The sequence below is a fragment of the Thamnophis elegans genome, chromosome 13 (assembly GCF_009769535.1).
Source record: "Thamnophis elegans isolate rThaEle1 chromosome 13, rThaEle1.pri, whole genome shotgun sequence".
Classification (NCBI taxonomy): Eukaryota; Metazoa; Chordata; class Lepidosauria; order Squamata; family Colubridae; genus Thamnophis; species Thamnophis elegans.
In genome coordinates, this window is record NC_045553.1 from 34,673,285 (window position 1) to 34,695,887 (window position 22,603).

General features: G+C 42.1%; 1 protein-coding gene across 1 annotated transcript; it reads right to left on the reverse strand.

Annotated features, from left to right (window-relative positions):
* Positions 1-13,179: 13,179 nt before the first annotated feature.
* On the reverse strand, positions 13,180-16,675 carry LOC116516412 (interleukin-36 alpha-like). The gene is made up of 4 exons (XM_032228864.1): positions 16,555-16,675; positions 15,724-15,843; positions 14,163-14,296; positions 13,180-13,494 (listed from the first exon to the last, which is right to left on the reverse strand). The coding sequence occupies exons 1-4, from the start codon at positions 16,622-16,624 to the stop codon at positions 13,279-13,281; spliced, it is 540 nt and encodes a 179-aa protein (XP_032084755.1). The 5' UTR covers positions 16,625-16,675; the 3' UTR covers positions 13,180-13,278.
* Positions 16,676-22,603: the final 5,928 nt, after the last annotated feature.

Genomic DNA, 22,603 nt, shown 5'->3' on the forward strand with positions numbered 1-22,603 from the left:
GCTGAAATTGAAAGTGAAATTTGCTGGGAGGCAGTTTTTTTCATGTGCTAATCAGGCTGTTTGCTGCAAATGTCTACAGAATGTTCAAATTATTAGACTTATTTTTTAAAGACTGCTTTATTATTGTTCTAGTCAACAAAATGAAGAAGCGTTCTAAAATAATGATTGATCTAAAGAGGCCCAGGTGCTGCTTTATCCTCTTTAAATAGCAGAGAATAATATATACTTCCAGAAAGCACATCATTTTAACAGCTTCTGTACAAGTATAGTCAGAAATGTGTCCTGTTGTCTAATTAGACCCTGACTTAGTCATGTTTGGAGTAGATCTATTTAAATAATTAGTGAGGAGTTAGTGTGACTATATTTAAGAAAACTTTCTGGCATTAATATACTGCCATAATGTACATTTCTCCAATTTTTTCTATTTCTATGGGTCAGTACACATGTACAAAAATATACCACAACTATGTATATTGTCTGTACTGTTTGCTGCTTGTTGCAAGGAGGCAAATTTCTGGGAAGCAGAGGCAGATTTTTCCCCTTATTTTCTCCCAAAAAGCTAGGTGTGTCTTATACTTCAGAGGGTCTATACTCTGAAAATATGGTAAGTCTAAGTGCCATTGCTATTGCTACATCCGTCATCAGCTTTTCAACCATTCAAGGCTTCCCATCAATAATTTTGACCAAGAGAAGAGCTGCAATTTTCAAGCACAAAACAAGAAGCTTAATTTGTACCTGGTGAATTAGAAGTTTTCACATCTGCCACTAATGTGTTCTCCACCAAAAATAAGTATTTCTGATTAGAGATCCCAAAATTTATACAATCGGGGATTGCTTTCGCTGACGGGTACCCGTACTGGATTTGAGGAAACAATAGAGATATGCATCAAACACATATTATATACGCAGATAAAAGGAACATTCTAAAGAAGGAACAATCCAAGAATGTTAGAAAGATACATGAAAAATGAATTACAAATGATTTGCTCTTTTTGCAAATGATTTGCACAAGTATACTAACAAGTGTCTATCAAAAGCTGTTTGGTCTTGGTGGATATCACACCAAGAGGCACAGGAGAATCATTGGATATAGCCTTATGCAATGTAAAGCAACTGAGAAGATACTAAGAGATCTGGGAAGAGACAGCATGGAGTTATAAGGGGAAGATGTCTGGATTGTTCTAGCTATAGAGTAGGAAAAAGGCCCTAAATAGGATTAGAAAAAAGTCATAGGACTTTGTGTAATTAATGCCAAATGCAGGCAAGACAAAAGCAGTTATGACCTACAGGAGGGATCAGCAAACTGAAGCTCTGGAGCCGCAATGTGGCTCTTTCCTCCATCTACTGCAGCTCCGTCACCAGTAGGCACCACAATTTTTAGAGGAGCTTCCGGTGGGGGGGGAGAGAAGCACAGTGCGCCAGGAGAAGACTCTATGGCAAGGGAAGAGTTTCCAGTTGTCTCCACAATTGATATGACAGGTAGAGGAAAAAGTACGCCATGCTAGGAGGAGACTCTATGGTGGAGAACTGAACTTCCAGTCAGCTCCAGAATTGAACAGGGGGCTTCCAGTTAGGACCTTGTGTCTCCCAGTGTTTTCTTTTCGTGGGAAATGGGTCCAAATGGCTTCTTTGAGTGTTTAAGTTTGCCGACCCCTGACCTAGAGTCACCATCAAATTAATCTGTTCTCTCTTCTTAATGTTTCCTATCTTTCTTCTTCCACATTGCCCTCTTTCCCTTTTTTCCTTACCTTCCCTCTCTCCCTCCCTCCCCTTTTGTGTTCACCTTGCTGACATTCAATCAATCCAGTCAATCAAATCTGTATAATGGTCATAAACCATTTATGCTGCAATTCAATTTTGAAATAAGAAAAGTCGTCTTTTAAGTATACGTATAATCTTATTGTCATTGTACTTAAATACAACAAAATTGGTCTTTAAAAATTTAAATTTAAAAAATTAAAACAGACTGCATGCAATTAATACCTTTTGAAAGGAATTGTTGCTTAGTAGACCTATGCAAACTTGTGCTATAATTGGACTTTAAAGAAGGTTGGCAATACCAGTGGAAGCTTAAAAGCCAAATTACTCTACAGAGTTTATTTTTTAATGGGAAAGTGTGTGTGAGAGAGAGGAGGGAGGGAGAGAGAGAGAGAGAGAGAGATGGAGGGAGGGAAGTTAGAACCCAAATTTGGATATCAATGGAAGATAAAGAAGATTTTCTAAAGCATAGAAAAGGAGCAAGATTAATTCATGGCTTTTTGCATGTCTAAACTTAACTTTCTGCAACATAACACCAGACTACACGTGCCATAGTCAATGGACCATCTACTTGATATATACACAATCAACTAATAAATAGTTGAACTTTTGCTGGACAGCTTATTGCTATATATTGTACACAACATTTTGCATCTGTTCTGTATAGGGTAGCCTTTCCTCCAGAGAGTAGCATTAAGAAAGTTTCTACTGTAAAAAAAAAAACCAACCCTGAATATTGTATTTGTGTAGGATTGAACAAAAAATGAAGCTCATTTTACAATGGCCAAATAAGTGAATAACAGAGTTGGAAAAGACCTGTGGAGGTCTTCTAGTCCAACACCCTACTCAGGCAGGAAACCCTATACCATTTCAGAAAAAGGTTGTCCAATCACTTCTTTAAAATCTCCAGCTTTGGAGCACTCACAACTTCTGGAGGCAAGCCATTCCACTGTTTATAGTTCTCACTAACAACAAATTTCCCTTTAGTTCTAAGTTGGTTCTATACTTGATTGGTTTCATCCATTGCAATCCATCCATTGCATCCATCCATTGCATTCATTAAGGACATATGCATGATTGGGCAATGTTTCCTAAAGAGAAGATGAAGAGAACTACATTTTTCTCACCTGATTTAGACTCATGAAATTATATGGAGTATGCCGTTTCTTCATCCCAAGATTTCTTATGAGGCTTACTTGCCATCTCTCCAACCTTTCTACTTTTTCAAGTGTCTCTAGGTTCTTCAGAAGAAGGGAATAGTTAAAACTTAGAATTCCTGGCAAACAAAAGATGGAAAATATCAAACATCTTCTGAACAATGTTAGTTGGTTGATTGGTTTTCCTCAAATACAATGTATGTATCCAGCGTTGGAGATCCATAACTTCTGGAGACAAGTCATTCCACGGATTAGGGAACAGAAGGTTGCTATCAGTGTTCAAAATAGAAATATATAAGAATTCATGAGAAAATGTATAGCTTCCTTATGGTATTCCAAGCCTGCTGTAAAGGACCTACATTTTTAAAACATTACAAATTATTCCAACTTCTTAAATCTTAGTCAGTTTCTTTCACATTCAGAAACAGAAGATTACAAGAAGTGTGTGTTTGTGTGTGTGTGTGTGTGTGTGTTTTGTGTTTGTAAGGCAGTTGATGTCAACCATGAATCTGGCTTGTCTGAAGCCATTTTGGGACTTCAGTGTTGACACCCTGAGCCGAGGGACAGGGAGGGTGGAATAGATAGTTGGGGAAGTATAGTTAAAACAAAATATTTTCTTTTGGGACCAAGGACACCTGCACTGATGTCACCTAGCAACTGGACTGTATCCTGATTGGGCCATAGGACTGGTTGTTTGGGAAAGTGAAAAACTTTGCTTTTATTAGGTGAAACCACGGGAATATTCAGAGTTGATTTTCCACCAGCCTGTCCAATAAATATCCAATAAACTTATTCTTTGAGGAATCTACCTGCCTTGGAGTTTTGTTTGCTATGGGTATTGGAACCCTGACAGTTGATGGGTACTTTCCAACTTGACTTACCAGCATGTTCCTGACCCCCCTGACCCCCCGCTCGGCCCACTCCAAAGCACTTCCAAGCCAAAGATACTTTACGGAATTTATTCACTGACAGATAGGTCCTGGCAGCAAACCAGCACAGATAAGCCTTGGCAGCAATCCAGCCTGGCAAGCTAACGCACAGTTCTCCAACATTAGTTTAATGCACTGACTTCTGCAAAAGGGGCGTGTGCACAGGCATTCCTTTTATAGTCTGGAGAGGAGCCTAATTACCACCAGCTGAGTGCAATTACCTCCTGTAACTGCATACTGTTCTTTACGCCTATTGGCCTTCTCCGGTGCCAGGCATCTAGGAACAACTCCCTTGGCTCCTCCCCACTGTCCTGATCCACTCCCTTGTCTTCTCCCCACTGGTCCAAGGCTCAGCGCCTCCTGGTGGCCAACCAGCCTCTCTGCACCCTGCTCGGAGTCAGAACCCTGTCCAGGGCCCCTTGCTGTTGGGTCTGGTGGCAGCTTCAACGCTCCTGCTAGGCCAACAACACCAGCAATATTGTTACCATTAAACTTAGAGGTACACTCACAGCCAATCTAATGTCATTAGTGAGACTAATGTCAATTTAAGTCACTTTTGGCCTATAACTTTTTTTAAAAAACCTATTCTTTAAACATTTTCGCTGCTGCAAACCAAACAACACAAGTTGCAGGTATTTCAAAAATCTCCTATCCTTCACTTCCCTTTCCTTCTGGCAGAATGGCCAGCAAAGTAAAAAGCCAAATAACTTTATTTGCATTTACTAGACAGCAGAAAACGAATTGCACTGATAAAATGAACTGAATTTTGTCCACAAACAACAAATTGAAGAAACCTGCAGAGAATAATTTCATCCAGCAAAGTTCAGGCAAGTTACGATAATGCAGGTTTGTGTTAGGCAACCGGTGAACTACAAGCCCAAGTTGCGTTAGAGATGCAGATGTACTGTAGGAGATAAAGAAGTGATGAAAAGTAGCACAGAATGCTCTTTGGATTCTTGCCCAAAATATGATTTAAAAAAAACCCTTCATGTTCTGGCTTTTCTCCTTTAGACTTTTTGATTGCCTTTTACATTGTCTGCCGTTTTGACCTTTTTTTTCTCCAGAATGTATTTGTTGCTAAGGACTGGTGAGCTTGAATATCCACCATGGGACTACCTGTATATGTTATTATTGTAACTTCCTCTTTCCTTTCTTCTTCCTTTTGCTCTTCCTTTCATACACACACATGCATACAAATCAGTGGTGGGATTCAGCCAGTTCGCACCTATTCGGGAGAACCGGTTGGTAACTTTCTAAGTAGTTCAGAGAACCGGTTGTTGGAAGAAACTCCTTTTGTTTTTTTCCACTTTAAAGGGCTAATCCTGTAAGGAAGGCAGGAAGGAAACACTCTGGTGTTGCTTCTAGCCTCATCTTTATTGCCCTGCTTACAGAAACTGCCTCTCCGGTTAACCCTTATTACATTGTAACAGCTAAGGCGAAGCGTCCATCGACCTGAGTGACCTTGAGTTGGCCAAGCCCACCTAGTCACATGACCCCTGAGCCCCACCTACCCAGATAGTCATTGGGGCAGAGAACCGGTTGTTAAATTATTTGATCCCACCACTGATATCCACCCAAAGAAATAGTCAACATGGTAAATTCTAAACCTCTGAGGTGATACCATCACTTTTCTCTAGGAGTCAGCAACATTTGCTGAAGCTCACTTACATGCTTTGGGAGTTTTAATCATGAAGAGTTTTGTGCCTCTGACAAGTGAAATGAAGAAGTTCCTTTCCATTATAGGCCATCTTCACTCAAAATGTGGAAATGGCTGCAGAGACATTATAGAAAATATCCACTTGTCAAAGTTCTCCCACCCAATTTGTTTACTTATAAATCTTCCTCTTATCATTTGCTCAAATACTACCACAATGGGTGTAGTCTGCAATTTTAAAAGCCGGTTGACCAGAAGTATTTTCCAGCAAAAGAGATTAAAACATTTTTCCATTCAGTATGAGTGGCAAGTCCAGTGGTGGGTTTCAAATTTTTTTAGAACCTCTTCTGTAGATGTGGCCTGTTTTGTGGGAGTGGCTTGCCAACCATGTGACTGAGTGGGAGTGGCTTGCAGTCATGTGGTTGGGTGGGCGTGGCCACTTGTAAAATGTGGTGAAACTCACTTAACAATGCTCTTGCTTAGCAACCAAAATGTTGGCTCAGAAACTCTGGAATTTGAAGCACACAAGTCTTAAAGCTGTCAAGTTACAAGACCCTTGAACCCCTAACCCTTTAGAACCCCCCCCCAGGGGTGTTCAAACTTGACAGCTTTAAGACTTGTGGACTTCAACTCCCAGAATTCCTCCTCTGGCTCTTCATCTTGATGATGTGTGGATGGGCGGGAGGAGGGAGCTGGAACCCGTTCTAAACGGCACTGTAGATTTGTGAAACCTCTTCTATAGAAGAGGTTAGAACTGGCAGGAACCCACCGTGAATTAGTCATTCCACAGCAAGTGCAATTATTCCTACTGTCCCTATTTCTGCTGCTTAGCTATCTCTTGCTATAAGGACAGGTGAAAAAGGACCCAGGCAGATCACACTTCAAAGACAAGTTGGAAAGAGAAGGAAAGGTTGTATTTGAAAGACATCCTGATATGAAATTAAAATTAAAATCGAAGCATACAGTATATTTTAATTAATACATTTAATTTAGGATCCACACATTTTTTAAAAAAAATTCAATTTCTTGAATCAAATTCTGAATCCTGAAGTACTATTGCATTGGTGTCCAACCGCATGGACTATGGGCCAGAGGCAACACCCACTGCCACAACCACATCCAGTTTAGTGAAGGGGGGGGAAATCCTGACACATCAGGTGATGACGCCATGACAATGCGAGTTTGACACCCCTGTGCTATTCCATGATGAAAGGGGGGAACCTTGATTTTTTTAAAAGAAATACATGGAAGGGAATACTATATAGTTTCTTGAACATTTTTCTCTTCCAAGAAGTTCACACCAGCCTTCAGGGAATGGGGAAGGGAATTTATTTTAAAACAAATTAGATCCCTTCAGGGATAAAAACCTACCTGTTTTCTTTTCTGGTGAGATTATCTATTCTTCAGCTTGGAGAACAAGGCCACAGATGTAAATGCTTTCTTAATGCTCCCTATACCACCAGGAAGAAATCAACTACACATAGGGACAAACCCAGATGTCATCTCAGTAATCTGGCCCTGGAAGAAAATAATTTGTCGCAACCAGTCAACAAAGATACATCAGAAAACAGTACCTCTGGAGATGTCACTGCCTTGGTCTGAAGATTCATTTCCTGTCATCTCCTCAGAAGATGCTACGTTTTGTAGCAGCTGAGGAAGTCTTAATTAAGACACATTTTCATAGAGTTTTGTCATTGGGTTGGTTTCCTGCCGGTTATTTTCTTTCCACATCACATCAAAAAATAACAGCGACAGCTCAAAATGGATGTCAAGTGTTATGATGTGACAAGAGTTTGGCAATCACACCTCTTGTGTTTCTTAGGGGATCCCACACAAACATGAAACACAAACACGAAACACAAACACGAAACTACAAACACGAAACACGAAACTACAATAAAATGAATGTTGAAGACATCTGTGAGTAAGCATCATCACCAGACAGATTCGTAACTGGCTGACCAACCACACTCAACGTGTAGCCCTCAGTGGAACTGCATCTTCATGGAGGGAAGTATGTAGTGGGGTACCCCAAGGCTCTGTTTTGGGCCCAGTACTCTTCAACATCTTCATCAATGATTTGAATGAGGGAATAAATGGGGAACTCATCAAATTTGCAGATGAAACCAAGCTGGCAGGAATAGCCAACACTCTAGAAGATACGCTAAAGATACAGAAGGATCTTGACAAACTTGAACATTGGGCACTATCTAATAAAATGAAATTCAAGAGTGAAAAGAGTAAGGTTCTACATTTAGGCAACAAAAATGAAATGCACAGATACAGTATAGGTCAGTGATGGCGAACCTATGACACGCGTGTCAGTGCTGACACGCGTAGCCATTTGGGGTGACACGCACAGGATTCATCCCTAAGGTGACCAGACGTTCCGCTGTTGGGACGCGATGCATCTGTAGCGGAGGAGCGGGATCCCGAGGGAGGCTGTTGCAGAAGGGCGAAATCTGAGATTTCTTCGCTTCTGAGGCAGGATAACATTTGTTCTTTAGAGGAAGGGGGGGAGAGACCACTACAGTTGCATTTCTTTTCTTGCTGGGGATTTAGAAGTCTTATGTTCACTTTTATTCCCGGGAAAAAAAACAAACCCGAGCCTCCGCCGTTGTCCAACCCTCGTGTTTCCTGGCAAGAAATCCATCCCCCATTATGACGAGGTACGCCGGCTTTCGATTGGTAAGGCATCCTCGGCATCCCCCGGGTGATCTCCGGGCCCCCGGCTTCCCCATCTCCTCTCCTATGGGGAGACGTGCATCATAATGTTGTAAGCCGCCCGGAGTTACCTGTGTGTGAGGTGGGCTGCCCTATGCATTTGCCTTTGTGTGCTGGAGAGAGAGTGAAAAAGAGAGGGAGAATTATATTAATTAGAAGCGGCGGTGGCGGACGTCGGCAGCGACTGTAACGACTGCTCGGGCGAGGTGCGGAGGAAGAACGGAAGGTCCCTCCCGCCCGCGACGACGGCTCCAGCCATGGACGAGCAGGCTGGCCCCAACAACAACAACGCACTGCTCTTGCCGCCCACCTCCGGATGGGAAGCAACCACACCTGTGCGGCCCCTGTGCTGCAGTGGGAAGCGAGTCTGCAAGGCGTGGTTGCTTCCCACCCGGAGGTGACGGCAAGAGCAGCGCGTTGTTGTTGTTGTTGAAGAAGACGCCGGGGCCAGCCTGCTCGTCCATGGCTGGAGCCGTCGTCGCGGGCGGGAGGGACCTTCCGTTCTTCCTCTGCACCTCACCCGCGCGGTCGTTACAGTCGCTGCTGACGTCCGCCACCGCCGCTTCCCTCGTCCGTCTCGATTGCTGGAAGCAGTACCAAACGGCGCGTCTGCTCCGCTGTCAGCGCCTTGACAGCCACCCCAGCCGGCGGCTACCGGGCCTCGCTGGAGTCAATTGCAAAAACCGCGTTCAGCGCTTTGAGGACCTGAGGCATCTTGGGAAATGCAGTTCCCTATCGGAAAGAATGGAGTAGCTGCGAATTTGTAACAACAGAAGATAATAACTTGGTGCTTCACAGGTTACGAAAATCTCAAGTTTGATTTGCACACTGTTTTTTAAAAGTTAGATAAAGAAATTATGCTGTGAAAGCGACTAGAAAGCCTCCCCTCCCCTTCCTATGTGTGAGAAAGGGAAGGAGAGGAAGGAAGGAGGGAGGGGGGAAGGAAAAGAAGAAGGAGGGGGGAGAAGATGGAAGAGAAAAGATGGATGGAAGGAGAAAGAATGGGAGGAGAAAGAGGAAGATGGAAGAAAAAAAGAAGAAAAAGAAGAAGGGAGGGAGAAAAGAGGGAAGGAGGTAGGAAGAAAAGGGGAAGAGAGGGAGAGAGCAGAAAGACAAAGAGGATGAAGTTGATAGGCAAGAGGAAAGAGGAAAGAGGAAGGAAGGAAAAAAGAAAAAGGGAGGGAGAGAGGAAAGAAGAAAAAGATGGAACTAGAAAGAAAGAAGGGAGGGAGGGAGGAAAGGGGAAGACAGGGAAAGAGCAGAAAGACAGAGAAGGTGAAGGTAGATAGGCAGAAGGAAGGAAGAAGGAAGAAATAGGGAAGGAGGGAAGGAGGAAGGAACAGAAGCGAAGAGGAAGAGAGAAATGGAAAGAGCAGAAAGACAGAGAAGGTAGATAGGCAAAAGAAATGAAGCTGAAAGAATGGAAGGAGGAAGGAAGAGAAAAGGAGGAAGGGAGTGAGTGAGGAAAGAAGAGAGGATGGAAGGAGAAAGGAAGGAAGAGAGGGAAAGAGCAGAAGACAGATAAGGTGAAGGTAGATAAGCAAGAGGAATGAAGGAAGAAGTGAGGAGTCTCGAGGAGGGGGAAAACATTTAGTGACCAGAATTACAATGGCATTGAAAAAAGTGACTGATGAACAAAGAAGTTACTAAGCAGGTATGTTAAATAATTTGTTTTTGGTTTATTAAATACAATTATATTGCAATTATATATTTTTGTAGTTTAAACTATAAATTGCGCAAAATTATGTTTTTGTCGAAGTGACACACAACGCGAGTTATGCTCGATTTTTTGCCGATTTTTGACACACCATGCCAAAAAGGTTGCCCATCACTGGTATAGGTGGTACCTTGCTCAACAGTAGTAACTGTGAAAGGGATTTTGGAGTCCTAGTGGACAACCATTTAAATGTGAGCCAGCAGTGTGCAGCAGCTGCCAAAAAAGCCAACACAGTTCTAGTTTGCATAAACAGAGGGATAGAATCAAGATCACGTGAAGTGTTAATACTACTTTATAATGCCTTGGTAAGGCCACACTTGGAATACTGCATTCAGTTTTGGTCACCACGATGTAGAAAAGATGTGGAGATTCTAGAAAGAGTGCAGAGAAGAGCAACAAAGATGATTAGGGGACCGGAGACTAAAACATATGAAGAACGGTTGCAGGAACTGGCTATGTGTAGTTTAATAGAAAGAAGGACTAGGGGAGACATCATAGCAGTGTTCCAATATCTCAGGGGTTGCCACAAAGAAGAGGGAGTCAAACTATTCTCCAAGGCACCTGAGGGTAGAACAAGAAGCAATGGGTGGAAACTAATCAAGGAGAGAAGCAACTTAGAATTGAGGAGAAATTTCCTGACAGTTAGAACAATTAATCAGTGGAACAGAAGTTGCCTCCAGAAGTTGTGAATGCCCCAACACTGGAAGTCTTTAAGAAGATGTTGGTTAGCCATTTGTCTGAAATGGTATAGGGTTTCCTGCCTAGGCAGGGGGTTGGATTAGAAGACCTCCAAGGTCCCTTTCAACTCTGCTATTGTATTGTATTGTATTGTATTGTATTGTATTGTATTGTATTGTATTGTATTGTATTGTATAAGTCATGGATTCTTCCCCATGAGTAAGGCTTCATCTGGAAAGGAGGAGGCTCTGTCACTCCTTTTCTGTATGTCACAAGGACAATCTGGATGATACTATCACAGGTTTGTTTATTTCTTCACACTGAAGAGTTGGCAAGTTGTCATTCACCATTACAAAGTTGAAGCTTATGTAATGGGTGCCTTGACGATCTTTATTTGATATTAAGAAAAACTCACTCTGAAAAACGCAGGAGGTGGACATGCTTTTCGGTGCCATGGGCAAAAATAGTAGGAGGTGTGCATAAAACATGAATTAAGTACTGTGTCTTTTCATAAAGACATGGCACTTATCATTATTGTAACATTAACTCAAATGAAATAGTGATAATATGATTTGTCTTTGTGAGAATTATTTCTCCTACAGATCAAAGGTGCAGAAATTTTGATAACAAGGAACAGGAGTAGAGCCTTCGCAAGAGACTTGACACCTTGCTTCTACATCAAAAGAGAATATGGAAATTGGAAAGAGTATGGCTGACCTACATTTTCTCATTATAGGCCTGTGAGATGTATAAGTGTCTCATCTGAAACTAGGGTGCTTGCCGGAATTCTTATGTAACATTCATTCATAATAAATACTCAACATCGAATCTCTTTGATTCTTATTCCTTGGATTAACTGTTTACAATTCCGATTATGAGGAAGGAAGTATGGCACTTTCCAGCTATCTGTTTCCTAATTTCTCCATTGTATTGCAATTTGCAAAACCCTTTTGGAGGTTTGCCTGGATTTGCACTGAAGTTGTTGTGCCACACCCTCAAGGGCCTGAGATGGTGCTCTTCTGCTTCCATGGTTTGAATGAAGTCTGTGTTTAAAATAACAGCAACAGAGGAGCTTCCGATATGTGCAATGTGTAAAATATATTTTCTTGTATCAAACATAGGGGATACCGTAGTGATTTTTATTCATTTATTTTAGGAAGGCTTGGGGAGTTTTGTCTCTTTTCCACTGTCATCTTCTCCTTTGACAGTGATCCTTTCTCTCCCCACCACACCCCCGCCCCATTGTTCTGATGCTATAATAATCAAAGGACTAGGAAATCCTCTGTGAATCCAGGGAATGTCTATAGCAGGGGAAATTAATAGCTCAGCTTTTATAAAGTAGCCATGTCTCTACCTTGCAATTGATCATAGATAGATAGATAGATAGATAGATAGATGGATGGATGGATGGATGGATGGATGGATGGATGGATAGATAGATAGATAGATAGATAGATAGATAGATAGATAGATAGATATGGATGGATGGATGGATGGATGGATGGATGGATGGATGATAGCTAGATAGAGTATGTATGTATGTATGTATGTATGTAGGTAGGTAGGTAGGTAGGTAGGTAGAGATAGATAGATAGATAGATAGATAGATGATAGATAGATAGATAGATAGATAGATAGATAGATAGATAGATAGATAGATAGATGATATGGATGGATGGATGGATGGATGGATGGATGGATGATAGCTAGATAGATGAGGTAGGTAGGTAGGTAGATATAGATAGATAAATAGATAGATAGATAGATAGATAGATAGATAGATAGATAGATAGATAGATAGATAGATAGATAGATAGATGATATATATGGATGGATGGATGGATGGATAGGGAGCATGCTTTACCCATCTTGGACAGAAACGGAAAGGGATACGTCATCAGAAAGGGTCATTGATTTAACAGGCCATAAGTGGATCAACTGAAAAATTGCTGTAGCAAAAAATAGCAGCTTCCACCCAGCAGAGACCGAAGCAGCCTGGCTGCCCAGGATGAAATGGCTGCACAGGACAGGAACCCTCCAATATAGAGAGAGAGTGTGTGGACCTTGCTATCAATCAGAGATTGTGGCTGCTGCCAGGCAAGAGAACATCTGCCCATAAAGACCAAGACAGTTCAGGCCAGAAAGCATCTGTTTTGAATTTGAGCTGGGAAACACTGGCATGGGAGGCATTTGCAACAGGCTGGGCATGGGAGGAAAAAGATGCCATTCATTCTGCACTCAGGAAACTATCACCCTCTCTGTCATAGGTCAAAGTGAAAGTGTAGATATGCCCTCTATTTCATCACACTATAATGGAAGAATAACTAGAAGGTCATTTGATAATAATGATGATGAAAGTGATAGTGATGACGATGGAGACTTTTTCGTCAGGAGTGCATCAAGCCAAAAGTTAATGGGAGTCCTACCAAATAACCTTTTCAGGATTTGACAAGAGTTCTATAGAAATAAAGACCATGCAACCAAGTCCATTTTATCCATAAGATGTATTCAACCTTCCCCCAAATATGAGACAATTCTTCCAAAGTTTTTTGAAGGCTACTATCTAAATCTACTCATTGGCCTAATCATATATTCTGGCTCCATTCCAATTTGTATGCACATGGTCTGTTAGACACATCGATGCAGAACAGTGTTTCTGACTCATGATTTTCTTTTAAAGTAAAACAGGATGTTCTGAGTTCCTCCTTTTTGACTCAAACCAATAGGCTTTTTGGCTTCTGAAGAAGTGCTGATGAACCAACCTGGGAACTCTGCAGATTCAAAAGTGCATTTATCACCGTTGCCTTCCTCCTTACTATAAAAAGTGAAAGCTTTGGCATTTTTGGGATCTCCATAAAGTTCCTTAATATCTTTCTCCTACGGAAAAAAGGGAGAAAGAAGTTATGTAAGAACCGGTCAACCTGGTTGCAGGTTGCATAAAGGATCATTAGCAGCCCCGAGAAGATTTTTACAGTCTATCGACATGAAATTCATGTTTTCCGTTTTTATTTCTAAATTAACACAAGTCAACCATTAAACTTTATTGAATGTCTAAGTGTCCAGAAAGAGATTCTATCCATGAGGGGTCCTTGGTGCTCTGTGAGCTTGCTTGTTTTCTTGCAGATGTTTCATTGCCCAAACTAGGTCACTTCATCAGTGCTAATCTAGGGTAATGAAATGTCTACTAGAAAACAAACAAGCTCAGAGAGCACCAAGGACCCCCACAAAGTTACATTCTCAAAAATGTAATTCCCATACCTTTCTCAAAAATGAGAAGCCCTTTCACCAATCTTGTCAAAAGAAACCATATATCAAGAAATATATAAAATACAATCAATCAGTAAGTGAGCCAATGGAAGGGGATCATTACCAGGTAAATTATGGCCCCATCTTTGTTATTGCATTCCATCATCTAAAGCTTCTAGAAGTCTTCCTAATATACAATGATAGTTCAGAGTATATCACTGAGAATAAAGGGACAAATAAAAAAGGACCATTTCCCCAGAGAAAGAAAAATATGTTTGTAATGCAAGTCAAGCACTCACTTTCAACTCTATCTGATATTGGCCAGTCCCAGACTTCACACAAGACAGGCAGCTCTTCTTCTTTTCGGGGGCCATAAATATGGGCTTTTGTGCTGAATCTAGAGAAATATTTGGAAGCACGGCCATTAACTGCTCTGGAGAAGAATAAAAAACAAGAAACAAGAACAAAGAGTTAAGAATGAAAAGAGGGTTTTTTTCTTTTGAAGGAGATGTTTGGGATGAGGAATCACAGGTATCTGATTAAGGACATGATTTACAAAAACAAAAGGCTCCTGGGGGGGAAATTTAAGAGGATAATTGTTTATTATTATTATTTATTTTCTTTTTCTATGTGGCCAATTGCCTAGTCCTAGACCATAACAGTAAGTCCTGGTATATGGTGGTACGCTGGTTAGAATGCTGACTCACTGCTCAGTCCAGGATTTCAATACTGACTGGCTCAAGGTTGACTTCACTTTCCATCCTTCTCCTGTTGGTAAAATGAGAACCCAAATTGTTGGGGGCAATATCCTGATTATGTAAACTGCTTAGAAAAGGGTGTAAAGCACTGTAAAGTGGTATATACTGTATTTTTCAGAGTATAAGACACATCTTTTCCCCCCTAAAAGAGGGTGAAAATTTGGGTGCGTCTTATACACTGAATGTAACCTCACCCAACCGTCAGCCACCCTTTGGCCTCTGCCTCCCAGAAATGTACCTCCTTGCAGCAAAGGGAAAAATGGGGCTTGCTGGGGTGGCAATAGGCTATGGCAATCACTGCAACCTGAAACAGCTGATGATTTGGAGGCCCATGCTGAAATTGAAAGTGAAAGTTACTAGGAGGCAAATTGCTGTGAGGCAGTTTTTTCATGTGCTAATCAGGCTGTTTGCTGCAAATGCCTACAGAATGTTCAAATTATTAGACTTATTTTTTTAAAGACTGTTTTATTATTGTTCTAGTCAATTTAACAAAATGAAGAAGCTTTTTAAAATAAATGATTGATCTAAAGAGGCCCAGTGCTGCTGTATCTTCTTTTAAATAGCAGAGAATAATATATACTTCCAGAAAGCAACATCAATTTTAACAGCTTCTGTACAAGTATAGTCAGAAATGTAACAGTGTCCTGTTGTCTAATTAGACCCCGACTTAGTCATGTTTGGAGTAGATCTATTTAAATAATTAGGAGGAGTTAGTGTGACTATATTTAAGAAAACTTTCTGGCATTAATATACTGCCATAATGTACATTTCTCCAATTCTTTGCTATTTCTATGGGTCAGGCACACATGCGCAGAAATACACCACAATCTGTGTATATTGTCTGTACTGTTTGCTGTTTGTTGCAAGGAGGCAAATTTCTGGGAAGCAGAGGCAGATTTTTTCCCCTTGTTTTCCTCCCAAAAAGCTAGGTGCGTCTTATACTTCGGAGTGTCTTATACTCTGAAAAATACGCTAAGTCTAAGTGTTATAGCTATTGTTACATCCGTCATCAGCTTTTCACCATTCAAGGTGTCCCATCAATAATTTTGACCAAGAGAAGAGCTGCAATTTTCAAGCACAAAACAAGAAGCTTAATTTGTACCTGGTGAATTAGAAGTTTTCACATCTGCCACTAATGTGTTCTCCACCAAAAATAAGTATTTCTGATTAATATCCCAAAATTTATACAATCGGGGATTGCTTTCGCTGAGGGGTACCTGTTCTGGATTTGAGGAAACAATAGAGATATGCATCAAACACATATTATATACGCAGATAAAAGGAACATTCTAAAGAAGGAACAATCCAAGAATATTAGAAAGATACATGAAAAATGAATTACAAATGATTTGCTCTTTTTGCAAATGATTTGTACAAGTATACTAAACAAGTGTCTATCAAAAGCTGTTTGGTCTTGGTGGATATCACACCAAGAGGCACAGGAGAATCATTGGATATAGCCTTATGCAATGTAAAGCAACTGAGAAGATACTAAGAGATCTGGGAAGAGACAGCATGGAGTTATAAGGGGAAGATGTCTGGATTGTTCTAGCTATAGAGTAGGAAAAGGCCCTAAAATATGATTAGAAAAAAGTCATAGGACTTTTAATTAAATGAATAACAGAGTTGGAAGAGACCTTGGAGGTCTTCTAGTCCAACACCCTACTCAGGCAGGAAACCCTATACCATTTCAGAAAAAGGTAGTCCAATCACTTCTTTAAAATTTCCAGTGTTGGAGCACTCACAACTTCTGGAGGCAAGCCATTCCACTGTTTATAGTTCTCACTAACAACAAATTTCCCTTTAGTTCTAAGTTGGTTCTATACTTGATTGGTTTCATCCATTGCATCCATCCATTGCATCCCTTAAGGACATATGCATGATTGGGCAATGTTTCCTAAAGAGAAGATAAAGAGAACTACATTTTTCTCACCTGATTTAGAATCATGAAATAAATCTGCCGTTTCTTCATCCCAAGACTTCTTATGAGGCTTACTTGCCATCTCTCCAACCTTTCTACTTTTTCAAGTGTCTCTAGGTTCTTCAGAAAAAGGGAATAGTTAAAACTTAGAATTCCTGGCAAACAAAAGATGGAAAATATCAAACATCTTCTGAACAATGTTGGTTGGTTGGTTGGTTTTCTCAAATACAATGTAATGTATCCAGCGTTGGAGATCCATAACTTCTGGAGACAAGTCATTCCACTGATTAGGGAACAGAAGATTGCTATTTATTTATTTATTAGACTTATATACCGCTTCATAGGGCTTTCAGTCCTCTCTAAGCGGTTTACAAATTTTTTAGCAAATTGAGTCAGCAACTTGCCCCCACAGTCTGGGTCCTCATTTCACCCACCTCGGAAGGATGGAAGGCTGAGTCGACCTTGAGCCGGTGAGATTTGAACCGCTGAACTGCAGATCACAGTCAGCTAAAGTGGCCTGCAGTACTGCACCCTAACCACTGCGCCACCTCAGCTCTTAATCAAATCAAAACACTGATTTCTATCAGTGTTCAAGATAGAAATATATAAGAATTCATGAGAAATATATAGCTTCCTTATGGTATTCCAAGCCTGCTGTAAAAGACCTACATTTTCCTCAAAATTCCAAATTATCTAGGGCTACAATTTCCCCTCTTCTGAAAGGAGAAAACCAAAACCAAATAAAACCATCACAACCATCCAAACTAGGTTTATTACAGCAAATCTTTTGAGAGTAGTGAATGTGGATTTATTAAGAGACTCTGAATCCTGCCATTCCAGAATAGAAATATTCAAAATTCTTTGAATATTGCTTGGTGGCAAGAGGCTTGAGACTTCAGCACCAGTCTAATACATTTCAAAATTCAAGCTCTTTGATTATTATTTGGAGTCATGAAGTTTTTAATTTTTCTTATGATTTCAAGAAGACAGTGTGTGTTGACTTACTATAAATCTCTTGCAATTTTTTTTAAGTTATTCTCTTTTTCTTCAAACTTACCGGGGATGGTTTTAATAAGGATCCAATCTGGGTTGGTCACCAAGACCAGAGTTTTTGTCTTCCAAGCATGACTTGGAAAACCTCTAGTCCCATTGACCGACCCAGATTGGGTGCTGCAACATTATCTTGGGACCTGTACAGTATATTCACCTTCATTCATGGTTTTAGTAAGTTGCATCCCTGCTTTAATTTTAAAAAATAACTATTGAAATGTAAGAAAGGAAGAATCAGAACAAATATAAAGAAGCCGTACAGATGTATTTAAAAAGTGCTACATAGAAAAGAAGCTAAATATGATTAAACCAGTAAAATACCAGGGCTTCTCCAAAGTAATTTTCTTAAAAGGAGATCTAGCTGTTATCATCTAGTCCCAATGTACCAAAAGATCAATGACTCTTAGACAGAAAATAAAAAGTCCTTGTCTCTATGCAACTAGGAGCAGGTCCAAGGAGCAGGTAGTCTAACCCAGTGGCCCCCAACCTTTTTATCGCCGCGGACCAGTCAGACGAGCCTCCCTCGGCCTTCCGGACCGGCGGGTGGGAAGGCGGCCATCCTGGGTGCGCGTTCCGCAGGGCGGGGGGGGGCTTCCTTCACGCCAAGGCCGACAGCCCGCGAGGCCGCCCCGCCTCCTCCTCCTCGGCCGCCGGGGGAAGGGAGGGGGAACCGACCCCGCGATCCGCTCGCTCGGGCAGCCCTTTTTCCTCGCTGCAGTTCGGCGGGGGAAAAAGATGGCCCTGTGTCCTACTTCGGGCGGGCGGGCGGCTGGCGCGGCGGAGGCCGGCTGCTTCCGAGGGGGTGGGCCTCCGCGCCGCGCTCCATGAAGGGAAGAGGGGGAGAAGGCGGGCTGCGGCCGAAGGGCCCCCGAGAGCCCCGCCGGCCTGACACAAAAAGCGCTTCGGCGGAGCGGCGGGGGGGGGGAGGGGCGGGAGGCAGGTGACACTCCAGGAGGGGGGGCAGAGCTGCGCCGCGAGTCTTACGTAAAGCCCCCCCTCCCCGCCTCGGCGGAGGAAAACATCTCCCACCTGGGTGGGGCTGCGCGCGAAGCGCCTCTCGGAATGGCGAAGCTCCCCAAGTTCCCCCGAAACGGCCGCGCTGCGCCCCTCCCCCCCGCAACCTTAGTTTCTCCTTGGGAGGAAAATGCAGCGCCGCCGCCCCCTCCTGCCCCCCCCTCGTCATTCCACGGGGCAGGCGGGCCGGGTGAGTCCACGGACAAAGTTTCGTCTCCCAGGCAGCCTCCGCCAGCAGCATCCCAAGTTCGGGCCGAGGCCGCCGCCGCCGCCCCCTCCCTCCCGGGGCGAGCAGAGCAAGAGGGCGGGGGGGAGATCGGGCCTCCCCTCGCCCCCCCAGCCCCGCACATCTGGGGCGGCGGGGGGGGCAGAGAAAGGGCGCGTTCATGAGGACTACAAAGTTGCAAATATGGCCCCCGGCCGCTGCAGCGATCATGGCCCCCGGCCGCTGCGCGGCCCGGTGCCAGGTACTCCACGGCCCGGCACCGGTCCGTGGACCGGGGGTTGGGGACCACTGGTCTAACCCAATAAATCAGTTGACAATACCTGTGGAGATGTCCTTCCTGGGCTGGAAATTCCTTCTGTTTGATCCTCTCTGGAACTGACATAAGATTTTATATCTATCAGAGGGTGTTGCCTGATGGGCCCATGGTTGATTTGGGAATTACCCTCATGACTACTGTAAGAGATCATCTATCACTACATCCGCTATCCAAAATTTCCTTTCTTTGCAGTCTTGCTTAGCCCCAACATCTGATGCCTCCTAATCAAGGTTAACACCCTGACATTGCTTCATCTAATGCATGGCATCACATCTGTCCTGCTCAAATTACTCACAAGAGTTGAGCAAACAACTCAGGGTTTGCTGCACTGCATTTCAAACTGTAATTCATATTTCCATATCTAGGAGTGATTTGTGGGGAAAGGTTAAATTTCTCCTTAACACATGAAATAAAGGGCTTTAAACATGGGGCATTGCAAGTGCCACATGAACTGGACATGATATTACCTAAAATAAAATGGACACAAATAGATAGAAGTCTTCCAACTGTATTCCTTAATTCACTGACTTTGTGTTTATTGGCCCGAGATTTGTTTTCTTGAATTCAGTTTGTGTCATGAAGACCCTCTTCATGGTGCATGAGATCTTCATCTTAACTTTCTTGTTCATAAATGTTCCTAAATTTTCCCCTTCCCTTCAGTTACTAGCAAACCACTCATTTTTCCTGAGTGCTTTTTGCTTCCATAAATCAAACACTTCAAGTATACTGGAGCAAAACTTGTCAATGCAAGAATTTAAAGAAATTGGTGTTGAATTAGAAATGAGGCTCTTTCTCTCAAATGAAATTTTATTGATCAAAGAGAAGTTAAACTATCAACCAAGTGAAACATATCTTTCTGATCAAAGAGCCATAAAATGTGGGCATCAGGAGATGCTATTCCTCATGATTCTCCTTAACGGCTAATATCTCCCATACAAATAGGAAATAGATGCTTCATATCTGTTCGAGCATCATCCTAGAAATTGTCACAGATTTTTTTCCAAGCTGAAGGTTCATGATACTCATAGGAAATGCTGCACCTACTGTGGGAAATTCTTGCCCTCCTTTCATGCTTCCACTGACAATCTAGCAATGAGATGTGGAAAGCAACCAGGACATGCAAATCGAGATCACAATTGGAGACGCCCATTTTTTTTTCCTGGCATTGCAGCCATTGATGTCATGTGTCTTTCAGAGTGTTAGTCAACCACACTCTCTTCCTCCTCCTCCAAAGATTCTGCTTCTTACTTTGGAGAAGAGAAAGTGGGTGGAATGCAACCTAACCAGATAGACAAACCACATCTTTCTTTTCTCCAAAGGCTGGTTTGTTTTCTCCTTGTTTCACACAAACGCATCTCTAATAGTAGGAGATTACAAGGATCTATTGATGCCACTTGGGAGTCAGACCAGAAGATGATGAAGTGAGGAAAAATCCTAATGGCAGTGATATGATGGAAATGAGATGGGAGGGTAGTGCATTCAATCTCACTCTACTTGATTTCCCAGTGACTTTTGATACTATTGATTATGCCATCCTCTGGAATGGTGGCAGGGATTGGAAGTGGAGGGCACTTTGCTGGGTTGGTTCATTCCTTCCTCTGAGATTATTTTCAGTCAATATTGATCAGGAGGGAGCGGTGTGATCCTTGGTTTTCGTTTCTTTCTCTGCTATTGTTTAACACCTACATGAAAGTATTGTGGGAGGTCCTATGTCACCATGGAATCAGATATCATCAGTAGGTTGATGATACTCAGCTGTACATCTCTGCCCTTGATGAATTAAGCAATGCTTTGTTTTGCCTTTTCCCTGTTCCTGGAGGCTATTCAGGTATTATGGAGGGGGAGCATTAGTCTAAAGCTGAACCCTGGCAATATGGAGTGGTTCTGAATTAGGGGCTCGTTGGCTCTTGGAGAATTATAATATTTGATCCTAGAGGGGGGTACATTGCCCAAAACCGACAGCCTGGAAGCTGATTAACCTTCCTCTCACTTTGTACTGCAGCATCTGTGGTTGGTTCTCTTATTAAACTGAGTGGCGGGCCTGCAATCATATTCCTTTTAGGATCTTTGGCCTGCCACACTCTCTCTCTCTTTCTTTACTATGCTGTTTCATTAGTGGGGAATTGGGAGGGCGTGGGAATAGAATGTGTTTGTTTTCAAAATAAAAAAAAATCATTTTTTGAAATCAAGGTCATTCTTTGTCTCTGCACCTCTACATCTGACTGGAACTAGATGGGTGGAAATGCCAACGTGGCAGAGGAAGATTGGACCATGTGATGGACTTGTGAGTGTGGGGCCAAGTTCATGAACTTTCAACTAAGTGGAAACCCAGGAAGCCTTCAGATTTGGGTTTCCACAGATGTGCCAACATGTCTGTCTTATTAAATTGGAATTTTGATGAAAGTTATGTCTTGAACTCTGATTTAATTCTGGATGATATTTGGAACGCTGACACTGAGTTAGCTTCCTAAGGAACCATTTGCAATATGTGAAGTAGCTAAATAATGCTCATCATACAATTTGCCAGAAAGCATCTGCTTTGAATTTGAGCTGGGAAACACTGGCATGGGAGGCATTTGCAACAGGCTGAGCATGGGAGGAAAAAGATGCCATCCATTCTTCCACTCAGGAAACTATCACCCTCTCTGTCACAGGTCAAAGTGAAAATGTAGATATGGCCTCTATTTCATCACACTATAATGGAAGAATAACTAGAAGGTCATATGATAATAATGATGACGAAAGTGATAGTGATGACGATGGAGACTTTTTCATCAGGAGTGCATCAAGCTAAAAGTTAATGGGAGTCCTACCGAATAACCTTTTCAGGATTTGACAAGAGTATGGAGCAGATTAACCTTCCTCTCTGGTTGGTTCTCTTATTAAACTGAGTTAGCTTTCTAAGGATCCATTTGCAACATCTGAAGTAGCTAAATAATGCTCATTATACAATTAATTAAGCACTCTTTCCCATTGGGAAAGTTTGGATGATCTGCAAAATCTTCCACTCCCTGGATAAAATGAGTTGTTCTTCTTAAACAATGAACCAGATGGTAGTGGAGAAAACTGATTCGAATAACAACAGGGAATCGTACAGGTCTGCCCAATCTTGGCAACTTTAAGATTTGTCTGGCTGACTGGCTGAGGAATTCTGGAGTTGAAGTCCACAGGTTTTAAGTTGCCAAGTTTGGATACCCCCACAATAACATCGTAAAGTACTATAACTTTGCCCACATCCAGGAGTTTGATCCTGACAGGCTAAAGGTTGACTCAGCCTTCCATCCTGCTGAGGTCAATAAAATGAGGAACCAGATTCTTGGTGGAAATATGTTGACTGTGTAAACAGGTTAGAGAGGGCTGTAAAGCACTATGAAGTGGTACATAAATCTGCTATTACTATCTTGTTACCAAAAAAATCTACTGTTCAAACAAATCTACTGTTTGAAAGCATATTG

Coding starts and splice junctions, on each gene's coding strand:
- LOC116516412 (XM_032228864.1), bottom strand. CDS start 16,624: ATGGCAAGTAAGCCTCATAAGAAGTCTTGGGATGAAGAAACGGCAGAT. Junction 15,844..16,554: donor ATTTCATGATTCTAAATCAG/GTGAGAAAAATG, acceptor CCTCAAATCCAG/AACAGGTACCCCTCAGCGAA. Junction 13,495..14,162: donor AATATCAGATAGAGTTGAAA/GTGAGTGCTTGA, acceptor TTTTTTCCGTAG/GAGAAAGATATTAAGGAACT.